Below are 19916 nucleotides of genomic sequence, written 5' to 3'. Positions count from 1 at the left end.
TCCCAGCTTCATTTATTGTCTCAGCAATCGAGAAAAACTGTACAAGTTGCCAACCTAATTTTTCTGCATCCTGAGTACTTTTGATATTTTGAGTACATTAAATGATGATACTATTGTACTTTCACTTACAAATAAAAGGCAGGACTTTTACTTTTAGGTATACATATATTTAAATCAGACTTTATTGATCCATGAATGAAAATTCATTTTGCAGCAGAGGCAGCCTGCAAGGTAAGAAAAAATCATATCAAGAAATATTTGAGTAACTTTCTGCAGTTTAACCAAAAGTTTAAAAGTAAAAAAGCAAAATGACATTAGAGATTTTTAAAAGACAATAACTCACAGAGCCTGTAAGGACCTGGGATGACTTTTTAAGATATTACGTGAAAAGTGCTCATGCAGCCGACACTAAATCCAAACATTTTTGTTTTGCACTTTTATCTCTGCAGTTGCGATGTTTCATGTTTTTAATCATGTGAAACATCTGAACATATGAGGCGTGTTGTGGATGATATGAAGCTCTCCTCCTCCTCGTTACTTTCACTCTTGATTCCTCAGACGGTGACGCTGCAGCAATTTCAGCTGGTGAGTAAATTCAACAAAATAAAAAAAAAACCCAGTGCATTTAGGTATTATTAGTTTTCTGTACAGAGAATAATTATGTACTTATGAAAACTGTGAAACAGTTTTACACTGTAAATATTAATGATGTTTTCTTTGACTCAGTTTTTAATGTCAAATATGTCTTCATGTCCACAACATGGACATCAAAACAGCCCTTACATATTTCATATTTTAGTACATTAAACTGCAGTAAAAAGAACAGAAGTCAAGCAGAAGTTCAGAAATCTAAATGAACTTTCAGTCAGTGAAGCTACAACCCCGATTCCAAAAAGTTTGGACGCTGTAAATGAAAATAAAACCCAACTGAATACAGCACAGTCTGAATTTGATGCCAACATGTGACACTAATGTTCACCACTGTGTGACAGGAGCTTGTCCTTTAACCCTTTAGCAGCCATTGTAACAGCATGGATGACACTTTTTACGATCAAACTGCTTTTTTACTAAAACCTCGAAAAAAAACTATTTGCTTAGGCTATATGCAAACGTTTTTATACAGTGTATTTTAGTGTTTTGATTACGCCATTTTTCTATTAGATTCTATTTTTTTTAAATAAATTGATCATTTGTTTTTTTCTACCGTACATTTGAAACAGATTTGTTACTATATTCATTATTTTTTGTATTTACTTTTGTTTTTCACTTCTTTATTTCATAAAGCTACTTTTATTTTCATATTTCTATTATATCACATTGTTTTTTGCACTTTTTGCAATGCATTATACTGGGAAAATGTTTTTTTTCTGAATAAATTTCTGCATTTTGTTAACATATTTAATTTAACAATTCAACATAACAACATAATGTTGCTTTGTGCGACTGTTGCGTTAACAACCGTTTAAAAATATTACAAAAAAATGCTCAAAGCTAATAAGAAAGTACACTTGCATGAGAGCAGATAGAAGACATCTGAACATTTCATTTTCCCTCTTTAGGTTGTGAAACCTGGTAGCTGGTTTTCAGCTGAGCAGAGCGACGTCATGGCGACAGAAACACGTGAGTTCAGTCACACTCAGTGGTCGGCTAGATGAAGTTTGTTAAAGCCACATTTTAGTAAAAGTCCAGAAAATGACTGTAAGAAGTTATGCTGCAGTCATGTGACGTATACGAGTTTCTGAGCTAGAAAGTCGTTCTTCTGACTTTGGTGCGTTCGTGAGCTTTGAGGTCGTAAAGTGGGAACAACATGAAAAAGGTTGAATTTTTAATGCTTAGAGCATTTAAACAAGAGGCTTTGTTTTTTTACTTTATTCATGTTTTTATACATTATTTTGTTTTTATATATATCTTAATACTTAATCTAAGTCACTCTACATGGACAAAAGTTAACATTTATACCAGATTACACTTTACTTGTGATCAAAAATTAATTAAGTTTCTTACCATTGAACAAACATTGACCTTTGCCGCCATGTTTATGCATTTATGACGTCAAGTCAGCGACTCGTGTTGTAAAATAACGTTATCAGTCTTAGTATACTGGCCTGGCTGCTTTACAGTTCAGTTTGCTTGCTGCAGTTTATAGATGCAGATACTAAAATGTGCAACTACATAAAGTAAATGACAGCTACTAAGAAATAGATTCAGATTCTAGATTCAACCAGATTCTGAGCCCAAAATTATGAGCATAAATTCATGTTCAGCAGGACAATCCCCATACGACCCGAGATTCATATATTTGCTGTTGATTACTACCAAAGGTCCGGAGGCCAAAATCTGGTGTTCAAACAGCCCTAACAAGAACACACACAAAAAATACAAATCTACAGCAACAGTGTCCCTTTAACTGAAGGTTGTGAATGAATTCATGTTAGTGAAAAACTGTTTTGTGCTCTTTCAGTTTCAGATGATCTGCAGCCTGTGAAGAGGAGCAGCAGCTTTCAACTTCTGCCACCAAACTGTGAGTTACTCTGAACTGAATCACAATTATTCCTCTGAATATTAACATCTTATTACAGAGATTGTTTGTGATGGCTGCAGAAACATTTTATTTTACCTGAATATGTGCAAAGTTAACAATAACGGCTGATACACTGCCCAACTCCGACTCATATGCATTCATAAATGTGGAAGTTAACCAGGATCTTAATCTGAATTTAACCTTCCTAAGTTTCCGTAGGAAGTAGAGCCTTTTCTGTGCTTTTTTAACCTGGGTGGTGATGTGTGATAAAGACAGTACTTCAGAGGAACCTGTTCACCTGCTCCACCTCAGCTCCACTGATTTAGACGGGAGTGTGTGTCTTTTACTGTCAGTACTGTCTGAGTGCAGTCATGGGTGTACAGTGTGAACAGGAGGGGGCCGAGCACACAGCCCTGGGGGGCTCCGGTGTTGAGCACTAATGTAGAGGTGAGACTGCCGATCCGAACTCTCTGGGGTCTGCACGTGAGGAAGTCCAGTATCCAGTTGTATAGTGTTGTACTGAAGCCCAGAGTGTTCAGTTTTCCAATCAGCTTCATTAGATTGTGAGGAGCAGTGGATACGGCTCCTCTGTGGATCTGTTGGTTCGGAAAGCCGGGAGGCCAGGGCGATGCCGTCTAGAGAAACTTTATCTCTAGAACAAGAGATTCTGAGGAGTTTATGCCCAAGTACAATAACTATAGTTTTGTCTGAATTTGACATCAGGAAACTGCAGCTCATCCTGTTTTTAGTAGCTGATCAGTTCCTGTGGCTTCATTGATAGGTACAGTTGTGTATCATCTGTATAACAGTGGAAGTCCAGTGTTGTCTGAGAGTATTTACGATGAGCTTTGTTATGCCTCCGTGCCAGCGACAGCCAAGGCCAGAGGCGTCCGTTTGTTTCTGTGAACACCGTATCTCAAAAACACCTCAAGGGCATTTGTTAAAATTTGACACAAACATTCACATTGACTCACTGAGGAGCTGATTAGATTTTTTGGTGGTCAAAGGTCAAAGGTGAAGGTCACTGTAACCTTGTCACTGTAACTGACACCTTGAGGGATTTTTTTTTTAATTTGGTGCAAACTTTTGAGTAGACTCAAGGATGAGCTAATTAAAATGGGGTGATCAAAGGTCAAGGTCACCATCACCTTGCATCCATCTTCTTCTAGAATCTGATGGTCAAAGGTCAACGTAACAGTGACCTCATAAAACACAGATCTACAGATCTTCAGTGAGCGCACCTTGACTGGTGCTCAGAGGCACACTCCCACGTGGAGGTAAATCTGCTTTATCCTGTTTCTGCTCACATGACTGACACGACATCTTTTTGTTTACCAGCTCTCATCTGCTTTTCTCCAGGGTTTTAGTAAAAACAGGGTTGTATTACGCTCCCCTAGTGTCAGCGGATGCACTATATATCTTCCAGAAGCACAAAATAAAATCGAGCACTGCTGCTGGAAACATCCTGTTTAAAATGCTTCAATCACTGAAGTCTACCTTAAAAAGCTGTAACTTCCTAGTTGGTCATAAATCATCTTGTTTTGATTTTGGACAAAGTCAACACTGAGTATTTTTTCTAATTCAGTGTTTTTCTTCTCAGTGTCTGAGCTGAGGGTCGTCCTGCTGGGGAACAGCTGGTCTCAGAGGAGCTCGGCTGGGAACTTCATACTGGGAGAGACTAAGTTCAACACTGAGCAAGAACCAGACTTTCTGAGAGTCAAAGGACAGCTGGAGGAGAAAGACATCGTTCTGATCAACACTCCAGATCTGCTGCATCCCAACATCTCTGAAGACAAATTAAGAGGACATGTAGAAGACTGTATGAGACTCTCTGATCCTGGACCTCATGTGTTCCTGCTGGTTCTGCAGCCTGAAAACTTCACTGAGGAACAAAAAGTGAGACTCTGCAGAGTCCTGAAACTCTTCAGTGATCAATCATTCGATCATTCATTGATCCTGATATCACCACCCAGAGAGGAGAGTTCAGGTTTCACAGACAAAGATGAACCAGAGCAGCCCTTAAAAGACCTGATCAAGAAATGTAGATACAGACACCTGAAGCAGAAGAACCTCGAACGTTCAGAGCTGTTAACACGTTTGGGTCAAACTGCAAAGGAGAACTCTGGAGAGCATGTGAGCTGTGATCTGTCTGAGGATGCAGGTTTGATAATGAAACCAGAGTCTGAGCCCATGAGACCAGCTTTAAACCTGGTTCTGTGTGGGAGGACAGGAGCAGGGAAGACTTCAGCAGCCAAGGCCATTTTAGGTCAGACAGAGCTTCATCCAGAGAGTGTTAAACATCAGGGAGAGGTGTGTGGACGTCCAGTGTCCCTGGTGGAGCTGCCTGCCTTGTATGGAAAACCTCAGGAGGCAGTGATGGAGGAATCATTCAGGTGTGTGTCCCTCTGTGATCCTGAGGGCGTCCACGCCTTCATCCTGGTCCTACCTGTGGGTCCCCTCACCGATGAAGACAAGGGAGAGTTAGAGACCATCCAGGACACGTTCAGCTCTCGAGTCAATGACTTCACCTTGATTCTGTTCACGGTGGAGTCAGATCCTACAGCTCCTGATGTTGTTAACTTTCTAAAGAAAAGCAGAGACATCCAGGAGCTCTGCCAGAGCTGTGAAGGAAGATATGTTGTTCTCAACATCAAGGACCAGCAGCAGATCCCAGAGCTGCTGGATGCTGTGGAAAAGATGAAACTAAAACCCAATAAAGACGAATCACATGGCTACACAACAGAAACATACGCACATGCTCAAAGAGAAAAGATCAGCACACTTCAGGTTGAACTGAGAGACCTGAGATCAAAAAGCACAGTCAGCTGTAAGTACTGTGAATTTCAAGTTTTAAATATAAAATCTGGTAAATAATAGTCCTTTTTTCTGTGTCTTTAACCCGCTGCACATAACACCATGCAGTTTATATTGCTCTGTCTGCATATAAAGTAACTCAAAGTGTTTTTATTTCACAGGTGATGCTGAGAAGCAGAGTCCAGAGTGTCTCAGGATTGTGCTGTTCGGGGAGACCGGCTGTGGAAAGAGCTCTTCAGGAAACACCATTCTGGGAAGGGAAGAGTTTGAAGCTGAATCAAGCCTTAAATCAGACATCAAACGCTGTCAGAAAGCATCGGGGGAGGTGGACGGTCGTCCTGTTGTTGTGGTCGACACTCCTGGTCTGTTGGACAGTAGTTTGAGCCAGGAGGAAGTCACTGAGGAGCTGTCGAAATGCATCGGTCTTCTGGCTCCAGGACCACATGTCTTCCTGTTGGTGTTACAAATCGGCAGATTCACACCAGAAGAGAAGGAGACATTAAAATTAATCAAGGAAGTCTTTGGGAAGAATTCTGAAAACTTCACCATCATTCTTTTCACTGGAGGAGATTCACTGGAAACTGATGAAGTGTCCATTGAAGAATACATAGAAAAGAAATGTGACGATTCCTGTAAGAAGCTGATTGCTGACTGTGGAGGAAGATACCATGTGTTCAATAACTATGATGAAGGTAACCGGACACAAGTCAGAGAGCTGATAACCAAGATTAACTCCATGGTGAAGACAAATGGAGGCAGCTGCTACACTAATGAGATGCTGCAAGAGGCCGAAGTTGGGAGGATCCTGAAGGAGAAGGAAGACGAGATGGAGAGACAGAGAGAGGAAATGGGAAGAAAACACGAGGAAGAAATGCAAGAGGTGAAAAGCAGAATGGATGAACAGAGAGCAGAAATTGAAAAGGCAAGAAAACTGAGAGAAAAACAACTACAAAAAATGAAGGAAAACATCAAAAAGGAACGTGAGGACAGACAGAAAGAACAAGAAATCAGACAAGACGAAGACAGGAAGAAAAAACTCGAGGAAGAAATTCAGCGACAGGATTGGGAACACAAAGTTTCAGCTTTGGAGCAAAAAATAAAATCAGTGGCAGAATCAAAGGAAACAATTGACAGAAAGCTGGAGGAGAGCAGAGAAGAGATGAGAAAAGAACGAGAGAACTGGGAGAGAAAACAACAAGAATGGTGGGACAGAAGATATCAAGAAGATGAACAAAGACGACAAGAGGAACAAACAAGACTTAGAAAACTTCAAGAAGAGTACGAACAAGAAAGAAAGAGAGACAAAAATAAGAGAATCAAAGAGGACCGAATCAGAAGAGAACAAGAGAAAAAAGAGAGAAAAGAGTTGGAGGAGAAATATAAGACAAAAATGGAGAATCTGATGAGGACGCATGAAGAGGAACCCAGAAAGAGAGCTGAAGCGTTCAATGAATTCAAAGAAAGATACGACAGGCAGTTTGCTGCTCAGAAGCAAGAGCACGAGAAACAGCTGAAGGACAAAGACGAGGAGTACGACCTCTTAAAGGCTCTTTCACACTGCAGAGAGGAACAAATAAAGACAGACCACCAAAGTGAGATTTCTGAATTAGTGAAATGTGTGACCAAAAAGGCAGACAATGCGAAAACAATCGATGACTTACTGAAAAAACATGAAAGGGAAATGAAGAATGTGAAAAACGACGAAGAAAAGAAAATTCTGCAGCGAATGCATGAAAAACAAATAAGTGACTTGATACAGAAACTTCTGGAAGAAGAAGAAACATCATGGTGTTCGATTTTATGAGGATTTGTTTCTCGTAAATGTCACAACAGCAGAGCAGTTTGAGACGTGCTTCGTTTATTGTGGAATAAATTAGAAAAGCAGAGACTTTACAGTGATGTCTCACAGTGGACAGCTCTGTCACGCGCGTCATGGACATAAAAATACTGGGAACACTTTCTGTGAGGACCACATCTATAACGCATCATGAAGGCATTCATAGTGAATTATAACGACTTCACTCATAAACACATAACGCTCACTGATGCTCTACATCAACAGACATAAAACATTATAGACGTGACTTATAATGACTAATAAGCAGCTTAATAATAACCTAAATAATTATATATAATAAGAGTCTTATTGATGCTCTTAGCAAGTTATAAACTACAGGTTGACTGAGCGGGCTTTTCCTGCATTATAGATACTTATAAGCACCTTTAGTACGGACTCATAGTGTGCTATAACAGTCGATGCAATATCACAAACTATCATCGTATGTGCTCAGCACTGTGCCTTGCCTTTTGTTTCACGAGTGTGAGAGCTGATTTTATTCGTGTGTGTGAGCTGTCAGCTCGTATTGTGTGTTTTGGAAGGTGTTTTACGGTGTTACAGAAAACAGCTGAAAAAAAATTAAAACCCTTTTTAGAAAATCAGTATGCTGCACCGCTGACTGGCCTGAGTTTTACGTTTTTCATGATCATTATTTCCTCCAGAAAATGATTTACAGAAAATTGTTGACCAAGTTTTTTGTGTCAGGCACTTTGTGTATTTGTTGAAAACATAAATAATCCTTTGATAATGAAACATTGACCTGTCCTCTAGCGCCACCATCAGGCCAAACTTTTCAGTTAGAAATAATGTATCTTGAAAAGTTTTCATCCAAATCTTCTCAAATTTACTGACAACATTAATGACCACAAGAGTATGAACCCTGTTGGTTTTGGTGATGATATGACCTTTCCTGCAGCGCCACCATCAGGTCAAACTTTCAGTTTTTTCTAATTTGCGGTGCACGTTCATGACTCTCACAGAATAAACCATGTTGATTGATGTTGGTAACCCCCCCTTTCACCTCATAAACACATTTGTTTCAAGTCAGCTACATCCAAGGCTCTCCAGCTGTCCCCATACATACACTTCCCCTCTAAATTTGTCATCCCAAGAACAATATTTTCAATTGATGGTGTTATGAAGAGCTCAAATGATGACTTGATGTCTTCAGCATGGCTGACTGCATATCTGGTGGGGCCTGGAACCATTTTGATGATATTAGCATCACTAAGTCTACCCTGCTGTTGAAGTGGGGAAAAGGACCATATTATCTTCCCAATTTTGGAAGGGGTCGTGTCTGCTGGTGGTTGAGTGACAACAGGAGGGTCATCAGATGTGAATGCCTCAAAATCAGGATCCTCCTCAACACAATCCTCTGCCTCAGACACGTTCTCCTCTACGTCACTGTCAAACAGCTGCTCCAAAACATCATCGACAGTAAACCTTTTCCCAGAGGACGTTTTCGAGAGAGGAAGAGACAGAGACAGAGAGGGAGAGCGTGCAGGTTGCAGTAAACACAGAGCACAGTGAGGAGGGCTGCCGATCAAGCTTTTATACGTTTGCTCCTCCCTTATTTTGCATGAACTACTAATGTCCTTGCGGGAATACCCCGCCCTCCACAGCGCAGGAAATATCAGCTCTATTCAGCAGGTGTGAGTAGTAGGTCACACACACACACACACACACACACACAAATTCATACCCCTCATGTCATGTATCAACTCAAAAGTATCAACTCTGCAGCTGCAGGTGTGGGGGTGTTAGGTCACACATGGGTCACACACACACAGACAAGTTTTACTCAGCTAAAACAGCTTGGGGTCAAACTGACCTCAGAGGAACACCAATGCACGTAATATATGTTAAACACATTGAAAAAATATCATATTGATAATTTTATGCTTAATCAATTGTAGCCATCAAATTAGGAAAAGTCATGAAATATGAAGCAAAAAAAAAAAGTCAACTATTATTTTTTGAATGATAAACATTGAATGGGGTTAAATTGACCCCAAGGATAATAGGAGGGTTAAAGTAATGGCGTGTTTGCACATTTAAACAAATCTTTGTAAAAAGGGCAGTGGTGGAGTGTAACTAACAACATTTACTCAAGTATAGTACTATGGTACAAGTTTGAGGTACTTTTACTTTCCTGGGTATTCTAATCTTGTGTCAGTCTCCTTCTCCACTACATTTCAGAGGGAAATAATGTACTTTAAAACAATCTGATTATGTAAAATAACAAGTAATTAAAGTTATCAAGTATTTGTTGTGGAGTATAAAAGATTATTTTTGGGGCTTTTACTGTCTTAAATGGACAGGACAGTTTCAGCGTGAAGGGGGGGAGAAAGCGAGGGGGGGACATGCAGCAAAGAGTCCAGGTCGGTATCGAACCCGCGACCGCTGCGGCGAAGATACGTTTGCGTGTGGGGCTCCGGTTTATCCACTGCGCCCCCAAACACACTTTTACTCAAAAACATGACGGTATCCATGGTAACCAAAGCAGCACACACCCAAAAAAGTGACAGAGGGTGGCAGCGCGTCTTGTGTGTCTCTTTAAAGGACCGTTGTGTGTTGTTGAAGCGGGACTGTGTGAGACACTGATGGACAGTCTACAGATACTGGTCTGCGCGCTCCCGGTTTGCGCGCCCCACAGGGTTTCATATCTAAACGTGTTTTAGCCTCTTTAAAAAAAGGCACAACAAAAAATCAATATCAATATCTAAGTGGACGCTGTATTTGGAGCATTTTCACCGCTTTACCGCGCCGTCACGCTGCGTTTTCTTTTGGCACTACTTTTTTCATCCGCCGCCGGTCAGCTGTTTGGCATGTCACGTGATCCAACTGAAACCAAACTTAAATGAATCCTGTAATGATCCTGTATTTTTGGGCATTTTTAAAGTGGCTACAACCAGTCTGAGTCTGTTGTTTCATTCTCCTTCATGTAAAGCAGCACCGAACAAACTCACTTTATTTGAGTTTTTTCTGGGTGTCATTCTGGGCTTTTGACTTTGAATTTGGCATTTTGACTGTTTTTCCACCTGATGACGTCATTTGACCTTATTTCCACTAGGTGACCTGTCACAGTCAATGTAGCTGCTGATCACTGACATATCCCAGACTGTCAGCAGCTACCACAAATAAATCAATAAAAATCTGCTTAACATGTACTATATTGACAGTTATTAGTACTTTTTTCATGGTGGCCTCATGACAAAAACCTGTTTTTTAAAGGGTTAAAATTCTGAAAATTAATGAATAGTTGTTATTTATGATCAGGGCTGATGTTAGTTAAAAAATCACAATAAGTATTTTTCAGTTATTTTTTTTAGAAATACGTCTTTGGTGTGTTTTACTGTTTTATCCAGCAGGCGGCGCTCTGATAAAACCACCGAGTGTGTTCATGTCTTCTGTGTAAATAAAGGTTGAGACAAACAAACGATTTTTTTATAAAGGAGAAAAAAAATCAAGAGATTTGTTCGAGACGGAAATGTTTTCCTCTTCATTTGGCTTTTTTAAAGCACTTGTACTTTAATATTTTGTCCAGTTTGTGGATTTATATCAATTTCAAAAAAGAGGAGAAGACGAGTGCAAAACCTACTTTTAAGTCGTGAACTTTCTTTACTTTCACTTTCAGCGCGAAGTTTTGACGCAGCAAGAAATCAGCAGGTGAGAAAACTACCGAATTAAACACAAACTGTTGTTGATTATTGATCGAAGCGCTAAACGTCGATGTGATCAGAGTTTCTGTTCGAATAATTACAGTTAATAAAGTGATGATGATGATGATGATGATGGTGATGGTGGTCGCGGCCTGCTGATTAAACTCAGAATAATCCTTTAAAAGGACACAATAAATAAAGAAAAGTCACATTATATTTGCGCAGGTTTAACGTTCACGTGCAGCGTCATTTCATTTGGGGCAAAAAGTATCGGTTTTTAACAAAGCTTTGAGTGATCACTGAGGTGTGTTTAACCCTTTCTGTTGGCGCATTTTACCCGCTTTCCATTCGTCATATTTTGATAATTTTGGCAGTGATCATGGCACAAACCAACCTACAGAAAGTCAGCTGTGAATTCTACCTTTTATTTAATTTATTTAATACATTTCAATGTGCACAAGAGTGTTTAAGGTGCAGTAATTCTTCATATCGTTATCTTTACTGTAGTATTTAAACTACAACAATCCTCTGGAGTTATTCAAATGCGTAATATTCTCTTGAATTTTATGCTATATTTATTTAACATGTGTCACATCTTGTACTTATTCTTAATGTTCGTCTAACTGGTGAATATCTGTTGTTAATTGTGGCCTTGCACATGTTTATATTTTTTATATTTTGAAAGTTACATACTAGTTTTATACATTACTTTGTAGCACAAGGTTCACTTTTATGTTTTACACACTTTACACTCTCAGCACATTATCCATATTGTAATTTAAATATTCTTATATTAGTGCTGATTTTCTGTTACTCGTATGTCTTTACATTAGTGTTTTACATACTCAGCATTTTATACTTTAAAAAATTAAACATGTATATGTTTTGCTTATTATTTACTCTTACTTTATTTCTATTTTTAAGTTATATTTTTATATACTGATGCCTGTACATATTTCTACTTATGATGATTCTCTATGCAGCATCAGAGCGACTTAAATAAACCACAATTTCCCTTTGAGGATCGATAAAGTATTTCTTTTCACCCTTAACATAAAAATAACATAAAAATGCAGGAAGTCAGATGTAGATTATGTTGTAGCCTGATAAGGTTTAAAGTCTGAGTCACACCTGTGTTTAGGATTGTGCAGCAGAAACTATTATTGGACTTCAAAGATCAGTCAAAGAAAGACTTCAGTTAGCGCAGAGTGAAAAGAGAAGTAGCTGTAGGTTGTTAAAACTGCTCTGAAGACTGTTTTTTTTTTTTAACAATTGTTTTTATTATTTTCGACAAAACTTGCAGATATACATCAACCAAAAACTGCTGCCAGTTTCATAACACATAAATATCAGGGCTACGAAGAAACAAAATAACAAATAAAATGCATATCTGACATTCTCTTAACAAACTAAATAAAATAAATAGTAAATGAATGCGTCATGTGATACAGCTGTACTGTTATGACGGAGACAAAGTTCTGTTTCACTTATTTATAATTAATGTTTCTTCTGCTTGATTTCGTTTGTGCATGTGTATGTTTGTGTGTACATGTAGGTGTATGTTTATGCGTATGGTTCATAACTACTGCTTTTGTTTGTTTGTACTTTTGCTTAAAGAGTGCTTTACAAATAAAGTTTATAATTATTGTTATTTTTATTAGTAACAACACCTGCACCTGACTGCCTGCTTTTAACTTGTTTGTTTGTTTTTTTGTTTGTTTGTTTGTTTGTCAAAGCGTCTGGTCTCCAGCTGAGCTTCCTGTGTTTCCAGCACGCTGTCGTTATGGCGGCTGCCACAGCCTGTGGTGAGTACAGTCTGATTTAAAGCAGGGTTAAACATTAACCCTTCAAAACCTGGATCAGTTTTTCTTGTGCGGCGTTCAGACGCCTTTAACGAGCTGTTTGACCCTTTAAAACCTGAAAAAAAGTGGTTTGATTTCTTTCAAAAACATGAGGAATAAAAGCAGTGACCAACCTGGCAAGAAATGTACCACAAATTGCAAGAAATAAGTAAAATGTGACAAAGAAAATTGCCCCAAATTATTCCTCTAAAATGGGAAAAAATGTCGAAAAAACTGTGTATAATTATAATAATTTTATAAATAAAGTTTTGTTACAAAAAAATGAATAAATACATATATATTTTACATCTTTTTTTGCTTTTTTTCCCAGGTAATTTTCTTCTGACTTTTTAAAAACCTTTTTAAAGAAACTTTTGTTTGTAATTTCTTCTTAAGTTGGTTGCTTTTAAAAAAAAAAAAAAAAAATCTTTTTGAATGAAATCAAGCAAATTTTCTCAGGTTTCAAAGGGTTAATCAAATTGTTCAAAGTTTTATAGTAAACTGGAAGTATTTGGATCCACCGAGTTTCCCTCTGAGCAAACAAAAGGTTTCTCTTCCCCAAATATATTTCCATACAGTTTCTTTTAAACACTTTCTCTTTAACACTGAATAGTGTTAAACCACTGCAACGGCGAAACCAAGACCACGATCAGGGCGAGCCAAGATTGCAGCCAAGATCCAGGAAAACTAGAAAACAAGGGAGTAGGAATGCTCCAGAGATATCATACCTGTCTAAAAGTATCTGAAGTATTTGTCTAACAGTATCTATAGTATTTATCAAATTGTATTTACAGTATGTATTTAACAGTGTATGAGGTACATATCCAACAGCATATACAGTATACATGTTACAGTATAAAGTACATATTTATCACATCTAACAGTATATGTATTTTATATATATATCAGTACATAAAGTATATATATATATGTATGTATATATATATATATATATATATGGAGAGAGAGAGAGAGACATCACCCCTGCGGCACTTTATTCAGAAATAACAGACGTAAAATGCTGTAACAGACTGTTTTCTTACAGAAGAAATCGCGGGGAGACCTCTGACTCACAGCAGAAGCTTTCCGATACTTCCCCCCTCCAGTAAGTTCAGCATATCTGAATCTGTTTTCTGACTTATTCTTCAGTTTTTCCGGGCTCATATAAGTTATCACCTACAAAGGTGCAGCATATTGACAGCTGGATCACCACCTTTAAAGTGTCAAATTAGATGTCCAAGCACAAGTTTCATCAACACAAAACAGAACAGGACCAAGGACAGAACCTTGAGGCACACCACAAAACACAGTTTCAGATGACGAGTCATAAGCCCTATTTCCACCAAACAGTCCAATCCAGTCCAGTTGAGTCCAGTCCAGTTGAGTTAGGTATGCATTTTTTCTGTTTGCATTGAGAAAAATTGTGGATGGTACCAATAGAGCGGTCTCCATGTTTTGTCCCCCCTCTGTTGGGCTACCTAGCTCCCAGATCAAGTGCTAAAAGGTGGAGCTAGAAACACTGCAGTCCCTTTATTGATCAGTAGACAATCAACACGTTTTTCATACATCAGTAAACTGTAACTATGAAATGAAAGGATGTTTTTGTCTATCCCGATACTTGGAGATGGGCCTGTAATTTAAGGGTAGACCCTTCTCTTTGACGACACAGCTTTAAGGTGACTCCAAGTTCGAGATGAACTGCAGCTTTTCTTCAGGTCCAGCAATTAAAATTGTGTTTAATCCCAAGCAATCAACCTTCTATATGTTTATTTGTTTTTAATTGTCTTTTGTTTGTTTTTCTTATTTTTGTTCCTTTTTTTTAAAGTATCTTTATGTTGATTATTGATGTTGTTTTCTTATTTTTATCAAATATCCAATGTTATATCATAGCTTTGTTGACTTTGTATTTGGTTATATATATGCACTACATGTTGGATAAAGGGTTGAAGGGGGAAAAAATGTGTTTTATCATTATCCTTTTAGAACGGTCTTGTATCAGGTCAAGTTCAGTTCTGGTTCAGTTTTGTAATTCAGTGTTTTTCTTTTCAGTGTCTGAGCTGAGGGTCGTTCTGCTGGGGAACAGCTGGTCTCGAAGGTGTTTAGTCGGGGACTTCATACTGGGAGAGACTAAGTTCAACCCTGAGGATGTACCAGACCTTCTGAGAGTCAGAGGACAGCTGGAGGAGAAAGACATCGTTCTGATCAACACTCCAGATCTGCTGCATCCCAACATCTCTGAAGACAAATTAAGAGGACATGTAGAGGACTGTCTGAGACTCTCTGATCCTGGACCTCATGTGTTCCTGCTGGTTCTGCAACCTGAAGACTTCACTGAGGAACAAAAACTGAGACTCTGCAGAGTCCTGACACTCTTCAGTGATCAATCATTAGATCATTCATTGATCCTGATATCACCACCCAGAGAGGAGAGTTCAGGTTTCACAGACAAAGATGAACCAGAGCAGCCCTTAAAAGACCTGATCAAGAAATGTAGATACAGACACCTGAAGCAGAAGAACCTCGAACGTTCAGAGCTGTTAACACGTTTGGGTCAAACTGCAAAGGAGAACTCTGGAGAGCATGTGAGCTGTGATCTGTCTGAGGATGCAGGTTTGATAATGAAACCAAAGTCTGAGCCCATGAGACCAGCTTTAAACCTGGTTCTGTGTGGGAGGACAGGAGCAGGGAAGACTTCAGCAGCCAAGGCCATTTTAGGTCAGACAGAGCTTCATCCAGAGAGTGTTAAACATCAGGGAGAGGTGTGTGGACGTCCAGTGTCCCTGGTGGAGCTGCCTGCCTTGTATGGAAAACCTCAGGAGGCAGTGATGGAGGAATCATTCAGGTGTGTGTCCCTCTGTGATCCTGAGGGCGTCCACGCCTTCATCCTGGTCCTACCTGTGGGTCCCCTCACCGATGAAGACAAGGGAGAGTTAGAGACCATCCAGGACACGTTCAGCTCTCGAGTCAATGACTTCACCTTGATTCTGTTCACGGTGGAGTCAGATCCTGCAGCTCCAGCTGTTGTTGAGTTCATTCGCAAAAATAATGGCATCCAGGAGCTCTGCCAGAGCTGTGGAGGAAGATATGTTGTTCTCAACATCAGGGACCAGCAGCAGATCCCAGAGCTGCTGGATGCTGTGGAAAAGATGAGATTCGAAGGATCCGGAGGCTTCACAAAGGACATGTTTACTGAAACTCTGATCAAGAAGGTGTCAAGACTCAAAGCTGATGAAAACCAGAGCAGAGAGCCTCTCAGGATGGTGCTGATTGGAAAGACCGGCAATGGAAAGAGTTCGACAGCAAACACGATTTTGTGCAAAAAACACTTTCAACCTAGAATCATCCCGAAGCCAGCGAACAAGTTTTGTGAGAAAGCAACAGGAGAGGCTGACGGGCGGCCTGTCGTCGTGGTCAACACTCCTAGCATGTTCGCCACAACTGATGCTGAATTTCAACAAGAGATCAAAAAATGCATCAGCATGTTGTCTCCTGGACCTCATGTGTTCTTACTGGTGCTGCAGATCGGGAACTTTATACAAGAGGAAAAAGACTCTGTGGAGCAGATCAAGAAATATTTTGGCAAGAAGTCTGAAGATTTCATCATCATTATTTTCACCAGAGGAGACGAACTGGAAGCCACGTCGTTTGAGAATTATATCGAAGACTGCGATGTATTTGTTAAAAAACTCATCAGTGACTGTGGAGGAAGATACCAGGTCTTCAATAACAAAGATGACAAGAACCGCACACAAGTGAGAGAGCTGCTGACCAATATCGATGCCATGGTGAGGGAAAACGGCGGCTTCTACAACACTGAGATGTTAGACGACACAGAGGAAGTCATACAGATGGAAGTGGAGAGGCTTTTGAAAGAGAAGGAGAAAGAGATGAAGAGAAAGGACAAGGAACTCCAGAGAAAACATGAGGAAGATTTGAAAACACTAAAAAGAAAAAACGAAGAACAGTGTAGAGAGATTGACCTGAAGGTAAAACAGCTGAAGGACAAGGAGGAAAGCCTCAACAAGGAGCGCGAGGAGAGAAAGAAAGAACGGGAGGAAGACGAAAGGAGACGGAAAAAACAAGAAGAAACTCATCGACTGGAATGGAGAAGAAAACTGGAGGCTTCTGAGAAAATGGTTCAGTCAGAAAGAGAGCAGAAGGAAAATGCTGTGAAGAAACTGGAGCAGGTTAGAAAAGAGATGAAGAGAGATCGAGACACGTGGGACAAGGAACGAAAGGACACCTGGGAGCGAATACGTCAGGAGGATAAACAGAGTCTGGAGGAGGAGAAAACAAGCTTCAGACATCTTCAACAAGAGTACCACCAGAAAAGAAGAAAATGGACCTATTCTGTGGTCGCGCTGTTGTTGTTACTGTTATATTGTGTGTGTTATATATTTCTGAGTTAGGCAAACGCGCTCATCTGTGCTGACTTTGGTTCAACATAGGGCTGGGCAGTGAATCAGATTTTATTTTCAGTTACAATTTTGACTTCGCAAGATAACAAGATAACAAGATAACAAGATAACAAGATAATTGCAACATTGTGAGAGAAGTCGCATTATATTACTCAATGGAAACACAGTCATCTTGCAATTGCTTTTTATCGAAATTTTGAAAATATCGCTAAGTTTTTCACAGATCTGTAATGGAAACCCAGCTCGTGAGGCTGCAGTGAGAGGAACAGAGAGTATGAAGTAAAACGCAGCTGTGATGTGGGAAAAGTTGAGGCTGATTGTCAGTGAATAAATGCCACAACTCTTAAAGACCTGAGACACGTTCCCATGTTTCCTTCGCCAGCTGCTGATTAAAGTGACAGACGTTAGCCCCGAAGTTAGCAAGCAAAGTTAACTTCCCACTGGAACCTGACCAGGGTCCCTTAAGGTGGACTGTTAAGGTGGACCAGCTTTACTCATTGTAGTCACACTCCCAGCTGCTTCTAAACAGATAATGGAGAAATGTCTGTGTCTCTCCTGAGTTAGTGAAACAATTATTTTAAGCTTCAAATTTATTTTTGTGTTATTGATACAGTAACTGTTATGTATTGTTAAATCATTTTAGTTGGGTTTAGGTTTCATTATTATGTGAATGTGACGCCTCATGGAAACACGTCACGCCGATTTCAGTCACACTAACATGTTTACATGGATTTTAAACATCCAGTTTTAGTCGGACTAACACAACAATTCCACTTATTTTTAACATTGTGTAAATGTACTGTATGTTAGAGAATTGTGTAAAACTGCAGCCATTGACGTCCATATGATGTATCCCGTCGCTGAGGTGCAGTGTTGAACTCCTGCCATCAGTTAAGGCACTAATTTAGGAACAGTGTCGCCTCACAGCAAGATGTTTGAAAATGCTGGCCGGCTCAGGCGCTTCTGTGTGGAGTTTTCAGAATTTGAAGGCAGCACAAATTTTTGTTAATTATTTATGTAAAAGACTTCAACCTTTACAAAAGTTTCACATTCATTTTCTGTCAATTCACCAATTTATCAATAGACCAATACATCAACTAGACTTGTATATTTCTATTTGTTTTGTATGCAAAATTTTAATTTGCAAAGAAACTAAAACTGTCAGATGTATTCAAGTAAAAAAAAAAATTCAAGTAAAAATGTGAAATATTCCTGCACTAGAAGTAGAGTACCTGAAATCTGTACTTATGTTAAGTAATTGAGTAAATGTAATTAGTTGCAATTCAGCATTTTGTTATTGGTGTTATCGATTATGATGCTTTCATGGACTATTCCCATTCCAGATGACCTTTGACCTCTATGAAGTCAGAAAAATATAGTGATTCTGCTGCAGACAAGTCAATATATGTGACACTATAAATGTGGCTGGGAAGCTCCAACACGAAAATGAGTAATTGTACAGATTAGCGTAATGTCAATGTATATGAGTTTACTATGTATATACCATACTACCATTCTTATTGCAAAATCAGAGTAAAAGCTACTTTAAGTAAATTGTTGTAAGTCATTTGACGCTTTCACAGATACTAAAAAAAATATGCACATCTTTTTGTACAATAAACTAAATTAAATAAATCATTTTCAAACAGCTTCTAGTTGTCTTGGGGGAAAAAGTGCAATAAATCCATGTTTAAGGTTAATAAGACTTTGAAAGGCAAGAGATAAGGGTGGCAGTTGTTTTCCTGTGAAAATAACAAAATTGTTTTTCCTTATTTTAGTATTTTACTGTCACTCAGCTGCAGTCTGATTGTCCCTGAAGCAGCTGCAGAATGTGGACTGTCGGGTTTGGCTGATTGCAGGATTGTGATTAAGCATCACTGACGTCATACTAATCCCACAGCGTGCAGCTTTACATGACAAAAGGTGAGTTTCACTCAGACAAATGCAAACAGAAATAAAGCCTCAAGCAGCAACTCCAGGATTCAAAGCAGCATGGTCCTTTAAAACTTGAAAGCTGGGTATGGTCAAGATTTTTATTTATTTGTTGTTTATGGTTTTATGATGATTGAACAGCTGCTCATTCATTCAGTGGTGGTAGAAGTATTCAGATCTTTTACTTCGTGACTTAGCGAAAGTACTAATGCCACCCTGTAAAAATACTTTCAAGTCCTGCATTGCAAATGTTACTGAAGTATAACTATGTAAGTATAATCAGGAAAAAAGTACTTAAACTATTAAAGTGAAAGTACCTAATGCAGAACAATCTTTAAACAGTCAGAAAAAACTCAAAATTATATAAATATATATATATATATATATATATATATATATATAGATAGATAGATAGATAGATAGATAGATAGATAGATAGATATAGATATACTGTATATAACATTTACATCCAAAACTTTCTTTAAAAAATAAACACCCCAAACTATAATAATATAAACTATAATAATATATAGTGTAAAGTGTTTGGTGATTTAATTAATAACAAAATGTCATAAAAAAACACCAGTTGTGGGTTTTCTATCTATCTATCTATCTATATATATATATGTGTGTGTGTGTGTGTGTGTGTGTGTGTGTGTGTGTGTGTTAATATATGTTTATGCTATTATGCAAATAGACAAATGTTGGGAAGTAAAAAGTACAGTAATTCCTTCTGAAATTAAGTGGCATGAAGTACACTAGTAGTAGTAAAAATGATGATGATCGTAATATACTTAATTTATAGCGCACCTTTTGAGATCCATGTTACAAAGTGTTTCAAGAAGGCAGCAAATCATCAAGTTTTAAAAGAAAAAAATAGTTGAAAACAAC

General features: G+C 38.7%; 2 protein-coding genes across 2 annotated transcripts; both read left to right on the top strand.

Annotated features, from left to right (window-relative positions):
* The first annotated feature begins 448 nt into the window (after positions 1-448).
* LOC121940627 (GTPase IMAP family member 8-like) lies at positions 449-7774 on the top strand. Its single transcript, XM_088076227.1, has 5 exons — positions 449-585; positions 1560-1620; positions 2462-2521; positions 4122-5348; positions 5497-7774. The coding sequence occupies exons 1-5, from the start codon at positions 493-495 to the stop codon at positions 7137-7139; spliced, it is 3084 nt and encodes a 1027-aa protein (XP_087932353.1). The 5' UTR covers positions 449-492; the 3' UTR covers positions 7140-7774.
* Positions 7775-10609: 2835 nt separating this feature from the next.
* LOC121963913 (GTPase IMAP family member 8-like) lies at positions 10610-18743 on the top strand. Its single transcript, XM_088076238.1, has 4 exons — positions 10610-10841; positions 12571-12639; positions 13721-13780; positions 14725-18743. The coding sequence occupies exons 2-4, from the start codon at positions 12618-12620 to the stop codon at positions 17082-17084; spliced, it is 2442 nt and encodes an 813-aa protein (XP_087932364.1). The 5' UTR covers positions 10610-10841; positions 12571-12617; the 3' UTR covers positions 17085-18743.
* The last annotated feature ends 1173 nt before the right edge of the window (positions 18744-19916 follow it).

Source organism: Plectropomus leopardus, chromosome 4 (genome assembly GCF_026936395.1).
Source record: "Plectropomus leopardus strain MGB_pleo_1.0 chromosome 4, ASM2693639v1, whole genome shotgun sequence".
Taxonomy (NCBI): domain Eukaryota; kingdom Metazoa; phylum Chordata; class Actinopteri; order Perciformes; family Serranidae; genus Plectropomus; species Plectropomus leopardus.
Note: the sequence above shows the minus strand (reverse complement) of the source record. Positions and strands in the feature narration are given on the sequence as shown.